At 49.0% G+C, this 8,271-nt stretch overlaps 1 protein-coding gene across 1 annotated transcript; it reads left to right on the plus strand.

The window, feature by feature from the left end:
• Nucleotides 1-719: 719 nt before the first annotated feature.
• FOS (FBJ murine osteosarcoma viral oncogene homolog) lies at nucleotides 720-3,752 on the plus strand. The gene is made up of 4 exons (XM_015420630.1): nucleotides 720-860; nucleotides 1,477-1,722; nucleotides 2,230-2,337; nucleotides 2,471-3,752. The coding sequence occupies exons 1-4, from the start codon at nucleotides 720-722 to the stop codon at nucleotides 3,080-3,082; spliced, it is 1,107 nt and encodes a 368-aa protein (XP_015276116.1). The 3' UTR covers nucleotides 3,083-3,752.
• The last annotated feature ends 4,519 nt before the right edge of the window (nucleotides 3,753-8,271 follow it).

Below are 8,271 nucleotides of genomic sequence, written 5' to 3' on the forward strand. Positions count from 1 at the left end.
TGACTCTCTTCTTGATGGGCTCAATGGACAATTGCAGCTCTGTCTCTTTAAGGCGTTATTTCAGTGTCTGCTCAGCACTAAATGAACAGGACAGAATCTGCATGCATAAACCGTTGCTGCGGCTGTTGCTGCTTTTACTCCCCGCTCCCCCTGTCGTCGCCACAGGCACGCAGCAACTCTCTTGGCCGCAGCCCTGGAGCAGTTCCCGTCAGTCACACCCCTTTGCACAGGATGTATACCATATAAGGATATCTGCGTCAGTGGGTTCCCGAGTTTAGATTGTACCACATTGCAAAGGGGGCTCACAAGTAACTTTCCTCACCTTTGAGGGTTAAGACCCCTTCAAATCCTATCCATAATCACCACGATACTTCGTGAAGTACTTGTAACTGATGTTAAGAGAGACTGTCACGGTGACGCGCACTTTGTGCTGCCTCAGAGGCGGAGCGTGACCGCTACTGCTTCCCTCTCTTGCGGATTGGTACGGCCCGTGACGTATGTCTCATTCACAAAAGTCTCCTGTACACAATAAAAGGCGGAGGTACCGCACTTTACTCCAACAGCAGAGCTAAACCGAGTGACTGAAGCGGGCAAAGAAAGCGAGGTGGCTGAAGCATACAAGTAACCCGTGTGCCTAGCCAAAGAACCGCTCAGTTCGGATACTCATCTGGGACGGATACAGCGACCCGAAGGGTTTGTACGTTCCCAGGCTATCCGACATGATGTATCAGGGCTTCACCGCTGACTACGATGCGTCTTCCTCACGCTGCAGCAGCGCTTCTCCGGCTGGGGACAGCCTCACCTACTATCCATCCCCAGCGGACTCTTTCTCCAGCATGGGCTCGCCTGTCAACGCACAGGTGAGGAATCGGGGTACTGCGTTTTGCTAATGGGGTTGGGAGACAAAGCTGTCCAGATCTTTTGGCTGTTAAACCATAATTATAGGACAGGAGTAGTTCTACTAGCAGGGGCTCAGGAAGAGCTGAGCTGACTTATACGATGCATGCTTCCCCCCACTGATTTTAAATGTATATAACTATTTTTATATGTTATATCTAATTATAAGTACATACCTATGTATACATACTGAATTGTATAGGGAAATAAAGTATTACACGTATTATCAACATGTAGCCTGGCGCTATGATGGGGGGGGGGCGGTCCTGGCCCTGGCGGTGTTCTGCAGCGGGTGCGTAAAGCCGTTTCATTGATAAAAACGCGGCTTCATTCAGGAGACTCCTAAGCGGCGCTTGCGTCACCGCAGACGTCAGAGATATTTATAACAAGCCCCGGTTCATGTGTAGTCTGATGATGGCAGCAGCAGCGTCCGAGCCAATCTGGCCCCAGGGACTGCAGGCCCTGCTCAAAATAGCGCACCAACCTCTTGGGCACAGAGACCTGTCATAAGCGTGCATTGCACCTCACCCGCCCCGTGACTGTGTGACTAAACCGAGTCGTCGCCTTCTGTTTTCCCAGGACTTCTGCACCGACCTATCTGCTTCCAGTGCCAATTTCGTCCCCACCGTGACTGCCATCTCCACAAGCCCAGACTTGCAATGGATGGTCCAACCCACCCTTATCTCTTCAGTGGCTCCTTCCCAGAACCGAACCCATCCCTACGGCCTCCCTGCTTCTTCAGCCACCGCCTACGCCAGGGCCGGCATGGTCAAGACTACGGGAAGCAGAGGGCAAAGCATTGGCAGGAGGGGCAAAATTGAACAGGTGAGCAGGCAGCTCCTTGTGGCCACGCGGGGCAGATCGAAGGGGGTGGAGTTTGGGGTTAGGGGCACTTTTCGGTGGTGGTGGGGGGCCTGTGAGAACGCTGGGGGGCTGGTTCCTTCCAACGAGAAAGTCAGGTGGCATCGCGGCATAAGCCAGTTTTGCAAACTGGTGGGGATCATGCCCCCTGAGATATTAACAGGGCAAGCCCTAAGCCCCGTTGAGCAGGATTCTGAATAGACCTGTTCTGGATTGCACTGAAAATCTGCAATCTTAGGCACGCTGATCGTGGGAGTAAGCCCTATTGCACATAATGGAGCTTACTTTTGCGTAGCAGACATACTTAAAAGTTACGTTGCACGAGTGGTGGGAACTAGCCAAACTCTGTTAGGGATCTCCTGTAAGAACCGCCGGTCTCACTGACTGCGACGGAAGAGGGGACAGGAAATGAACCCTTGGGGTTCTCAGGCACCGGAGGCTGACGGTCGCTCTTTCTCTCTCTCCGTGTAGCTGACGCCAGAGGAGGAGGAAAAAAGAAGGATCCGGCGGGAGAGGAACAAGATGGCAGCTGCTAAATGCCGCAACCGGAGGAGGGAGCTGACTGATACCCTGCAAGCGGTGAGTATCTCCGGCCTGGGCTAGCGGGGCCCCCTGCCGTGCCCTGTCTGTGGGTCTGTTCCGCCTGACGCTCTTTGCCGCCGGGAGGCAACCCACGGGACTGACTCGCCCCTCCCTCTCTCCCCGGCCCCAGGAGACCGATCAGCTGGAGGAAGAGAAGTCCGCGCTGCAAACCGAGATCGCCAACCTGCTGAAGGAGAAGGAGAAGCTCGAGTTCATCCTGGCCGCCCACCGCCCGGCCTGCAAGATCCCGGAGGAGCTCCAGTTCTCCGAGGAGCTCGCCATCTCCTCGCTGGATCTGCTGGCCGACGCGCCCGTGGCCAGCTCCCCCGAGTCCGAGGAAGAGGCCTTCGCCCTGCCCCTGCTGCACGAGCCCCCCCAGGCCGAGCCGGCCAAGGAGAGCGGCGGCCCGGAGCTGAAGGCCGAGCCTTTCGACGACTTCCTCTTCTCGCGCTCCACCCGCGAGACGCCGCGCTCCGTGCCGGACGTGGACCTCTCCGGCTCGTCGTCTTTCTACGCGGCGGACTGGGAGCCCCTGGGGGCGGCGGGCAACGCGGAGCTGGAGCCCCTGTGCACCCCGGTGGTGACCTGCACGCCCTGCCCCAGCACCTACACCTCTTCCTTCGTCTTCACCTACCCGGAGACCGACTCCTTCCCGAGCTGCGCCGCCGCGCACCGGAAGGGTAGCAGTAGCAACGAGCCTTCCTCCGACTCGCTCAGCTCGCCCACCCTGCTGGCCTTGTGAAAGGGCCGCATCCGGGAGAAATAACCGCAGGGTCAAGGGGCCATCGCCGCGGCGGAGACCGTGCCCCTCATCCTCTTTGCTGCTGCTGCTGCTGCCTGCATGGGGCCTTAGGCCGCGAAGGAGCTACTCTCCTCTTCCGGTGGAGCTGCGAGATCTCACCCGAGGCCCGGGGAAGACAAAACGCCTCTGTTCCGGCGGCTGGCAGGGGCATCCCATCTGGAGTGGAATGACTTTGTTGCTAATGGACTGCTCTGCAGCCAGCCTGTCTGCCATCGGGCCTGATACCTCTTCCAGAGATGTAGCAAAATCGCATGGAATTTTTGTCTTGTCCCCCACTCATGAGAACCGGTAGTTTTTGTAGCATGTTCAACATGGCTGGGTTGGTGACTTCCCCTCCTTCCCCTTCCTTTAATATTCACTAGCATTAACTAATTAATCTGTTGGTTTAAATGATTGGAATTTTAATATGGTGCTGGGTATCTTCAACTCGTATCTAGTGCAGCTGATTAACAATAACTACTGTGTTCCTGGCAATATTGTGTTTTTGATGACTTAGCAATGACCCAACTTTAAACTGCGGAAAAAAGAAGAGACTATTTTATTTTCTAGTAGATGAATAAATAGCTGTATTGTCCATGTACTATAGTTCTCCGTGTACATCAATGTTCATCGTAACTTTAACTGATCATACATTGTTGAAGTGGTCTGAGATTGTTGAATGGTTTTGGCATAAGTTTTCCATGAAAACGTTTTTATTGTGTGTTTAATTTATTTATGGAGATATTTATATTTTTATTTTTTTCTACCTTGAGGTATTGACATGTGGAAAGTGAATTTGGATGAAATTTAAGCATTGTTTGCTTAGTGTTCAAGACACTGTCAATAAAAGCATTTAAGCTGAATGCACTGAAGGCACTGTGTCATCTCTTTGCTATAAAACTTCCCTAATTGTGGATTGACACTGATTGCATGTGGGGATAATTTAACACCATACGGGCCCAAAACTTTGGTTTTCTTGGAGACACAAGACACTGAGAAATGGTACTTGTAGTACTACTTTTTCTTTAAATGTTTTTCCTCAATCTTCTTGTTAAATGTCTCACCTACTTTTAGTCCAATTGAATTTCTAATCAACTACTGTTGCACAATATACCAAAATATGTACATAAAGTACCATCGAATTGCAGCCGACTTATGGCAACCCCATAGGGTTTTCAAGGCAAGTGAGATGCAGAGGTGGTTTTCCATCGATTTGCTCTGCAGAGTCTTCCTTGGTGGTCTCCCATCAAAGTACCAACCCTGCTTAGCTTCCAAGATCTGACGAGATCGGCTGTACTATACCATTTCACATCCTCATACCAAAATATAAGACTACATAAAATTCTAATAGCCCAGTTCTATGCACCTCTGTTTGGAAATAAGCTGTTTAGTGGAATGTAGTCCTAGACAGGTGTTAACATTGCATCCTTCCATGAACTTCAGTTCTTTCTTGGTAAAGAACATGAGCTCAATTATCAGTAAGTGGAGGCAGTTAAATAACTCTTTTATAGAGTGGGGAAATTATACTTCCTTTAGGCTTGTGATTATTTCTGTTCAGATAATTGCTCTTTCGTCACATCAGGCTTCCTGTTTGTTTCCTTCTCCCTGAGTGTATCTGACTCTGATCTTCTATCTTCATTTCCTACAGCGACTCAGTCTTTCATTTTCCTTTACCTCATGTCTTTTATCATCCCCAAAAATACACCTTGTGGAAAGATGAAAAAAAAAGCCTTTTAATATTATCATACATTGGGGTGGGAGCCCCACAACAGTGTTGGGTGCTGATGTCGCCTGAGTCAAATGCTTGACTGCTTTCTTGGATACAAGGGTGAAACACCCCCCTCAACTCTTTTACAACTAAATAAAGCTAGCATGCCACATAACTTACTGCTGTTCCAGCAAGTGGTGTGTGTGTGTGTGTGCGTGCGTATTTAAGCTCTGGGCAGCCTAGGTAGTTATTCTTCCACGCCAGTTTGTCTGCACGATGCCCCTGTGATACAGGTTAGGCTGAGATGATGACAGGTTCTAGGGTACCCACTGAGTGTCATGGTTGAGAGGAGATTGGAACCCGGCTTTCCACATTCTAGCCCAACACTGTAACCACTATGAAATACTGTTATATGTTATACCAAGTCTATTCTATTCTGAAGCATGAAACTGACCATGGTGAAGGTCAGGCATTTTCACTCAGGTTACTTGACAGTTGTGCTACACGAGGACTGGTCTGATCCCTTTGTTAACTGCTTTCAGTTGAGACATTAGGTCCAGCACTGGTGGTACAGTCCAGATTGGTTAATGTAGTACCAAGTCCATGTGCTCATTTGTGATGGTGGAAAGTGTTGTCCAGTTGCAGCCAGCTGCTGGCAGTCCCATAGGGTTTTCAAGGCAAGAGACAAGTAAAGGTGGTTTGCTATTGCCTACTTCTGTAGTAACCCTTCATGGCCCTAGTGGTCTCCCATCCACCTCTTCTTAAACCCTCCTCCCCACCATCACACATCACATACACTTGGTGTTTAATGCTACAATACTGACTAGACATTCAGAAATCACCAAATGTTTCTGGTTTAACCATATCAGCAATTTCTCAAGGGGTGAACATTGGGAATTTTTCACTGGTCATCTTCAGTAGGTGAATTTTAAATCTATTACTATCTGAAGAAGAAATATTCTGGGAGAGGGAGTTACGGAGTCTTGTTACCTTTGGGAGAGATATATATGAGAAAAAGAGTAAAATACCAAAACACAGATTACATTACATAAAAAAAAGGAAGTCTGGGGTTGCTACACAGAGGCAGGCAATGGCAAATGGCAAACCACCTCTGAAATCTCTTGCCTTGAAAAGCTGATGGAGTTGACATAAGTCGGCTGCAACATGATGGCAAAAAAAGTATACAGAAATTCTACAGTCTCTTCACTTTGTGAAAAAGAATAGTATGGCTCATGTACTCTACTGAGTGCAAATGTTTGCATTAGACTACTTTAAAAGCTGGTTTTATCAGTGCAACTTAATTCAGTGCACACCTCTATCACAGGGACTTGAAAACAAGCACTGAGAGAATAGAACAGAATCATGTAAATATCGCTCTGGTTAACTGTTGACAAATGAAATCAAATACAGGATAAAGTTGAGTAGACTGAAGCTCAAGGCATTACATGAAAGCCACACATTATTGAACAAAGTCGCTCTGATACAATAATTTCTTGTGGTACAGGAAGTCTGATGCTTCCCTTTTCCTTTCAGAGGGAACAGCTCTGCAGGTCTCACTTGTAGATACAAATAGCTTCTGGGTGCCACTGTACCAAAAAAAAAAAGATTGTTACTGAAACATACAGGATGAAACACCAGCAAATACTCAAGATAGAAAGCACCAACTACTGGAAATTTGCATCACCATTGGTCATTTTATTTCCAAGGCATCATATAGGCAGAAATTATGGATGCACTCCTAAGCTTTCATTTGCATCCAAGATGTTCTGTACAGAAGAAACAACAACATTGTATGCTTTTTGTGGTAAATACATTGGTTATAGGATTTTCTGTCTTGCAAAGAAAACTTTTCTCTCTCTCCTGTAAGATACTGGAGGTAACTGATGATGGTATGGACGATACGGAACAGATACAAATACAAAAAGCCATCCCTGGATCCGGCTGAATTGGCCAACTATTGGCCGGTTTCCAATTTGCCCTATTTGGGCAAATTAATTGAGAGGGCAGTGGCGATAGTTGCAGAGCTTTCTGGATGACGCTTCCATATTAGATCCCTCCTAGTCTGGCTTTCGCCCAGGACACAGGACAGAGACAGCGCTGATCGCCCTTACTGACGACCTCCAGAGGCATCTGGATCGGGGCGGTTCAACAGTGTTGCTGCTGTTAGATCTGTCAGCCGCATTTGATACGGTCAACCATCAGCTACTAGCCCACCACCTTGCCAACGTGGGGATATAGGGGCTTGCCTTACAGTGGCTTGTTTCCTTTCTCCAAGGTCGGGGACAAAGGGTGACGCTAGGGGAACAACAGTCCCAGAGGCACCTGCTTGAATGCGGAGTGCTTTAGGGGGCGGTGCTTTCCCCAATGCTCTTTAACATCTACATGCCCCCCCTTGCCCAGATGGCCGGGTTTGGGCTGGGATGTCACCAGTACGCTGATGACACCCAGCTCTATCCGATGTTGGGCGGTCAGTCGGACTCCAGACCAGAAGATCTGGACCGGGCATTGCACGCCATGGCTGGTTGGCTCAGGCTGAGTCAGCTGAAGCTGAACCTGGCGAAGACAGAGGTCCTGTGCCTGAGTCAGGGCAGTTTGGGGTTGGGGCTCCCGCTCCTGGCCTTCGACGGGGTGCCATTGGTGCCTGCACCGGTGGTTAGGAGTTTGGGAGTGCTCCTGGAACCCTCCTTGGCAATGGAGGCCCAGGTAGCAGCCATTGCTAGGTCGGCCTTCTACCATCTGCAGCTGGTTCGGCAGTTGGCTCCCTTCCTCGATCGCGGCAACCTGGCTACAGTGATCCATGCGACGGTCACCTTGAGGCTAGACTATTGTAACACTCTCTACATGGGGCTGCCCTTGGCGCAAATCCGGAGGCTGCAGCTAGTGCAGAACACCACGGCCAGGCTACTGATGTGTCTCCCTAGATGGGAGCACATCCGGCCAGTGCTGAAGGTGCTGCACTGGCTGCCAATAGCATACCGAATTTGCTTCAAGGTGCTGGTACTTACCTTTAAAGCCCTATATGGCCAGGGTCCAACATACCTGAGGGACTGCCTTTCCCCGTATATACCCCAGAGGGCTGCCTGATTTGATACATAGGCTATGTGCCGGTTATAAGCTATTCGGAAGTATTTAGGAATTAGAGAAATCCTTTTGGGAAGTTGAATGAATTTGCTGAAGCAGAACTGATATGGTTGTATGAAAAAGAAATATCGAAACGAAACGGTTACTCCGGGGAAGTTCGTCCTTCACTTCTTCATGACGGCTTGCATGTTCATCTTGTGGCGTCTAGATTGAAAAAAAGAAAAAAGATTAAACATTATGGAATGATTATTCTGTCATTTTTCATACGGTATTTTGTATTGGTTGCACTGTTGCAGTATTTTTGTAGTTGAGATCAAGCCAAACCGCCTGAAGAACAGGAGCCTGCATTTGCTTTGAGCCT

Source organism: Gekko japonicus, unplaced genomic scaffold (genome assembly GCF_001447785.1).
Source record: "Gekko japonicus isolate JY-2015 unplaced genomic scaffold, Gekko_japonicus_V1.1 scaffold1050, whole genome shotgun sequence".
In the NCBI taxonomy this organism is placed as follows: Eukaryota; Metazoa; Chordata; class Lepidosauria; order Squamata; family Gekkonidae; genus Gekko; species Gekko japonicus.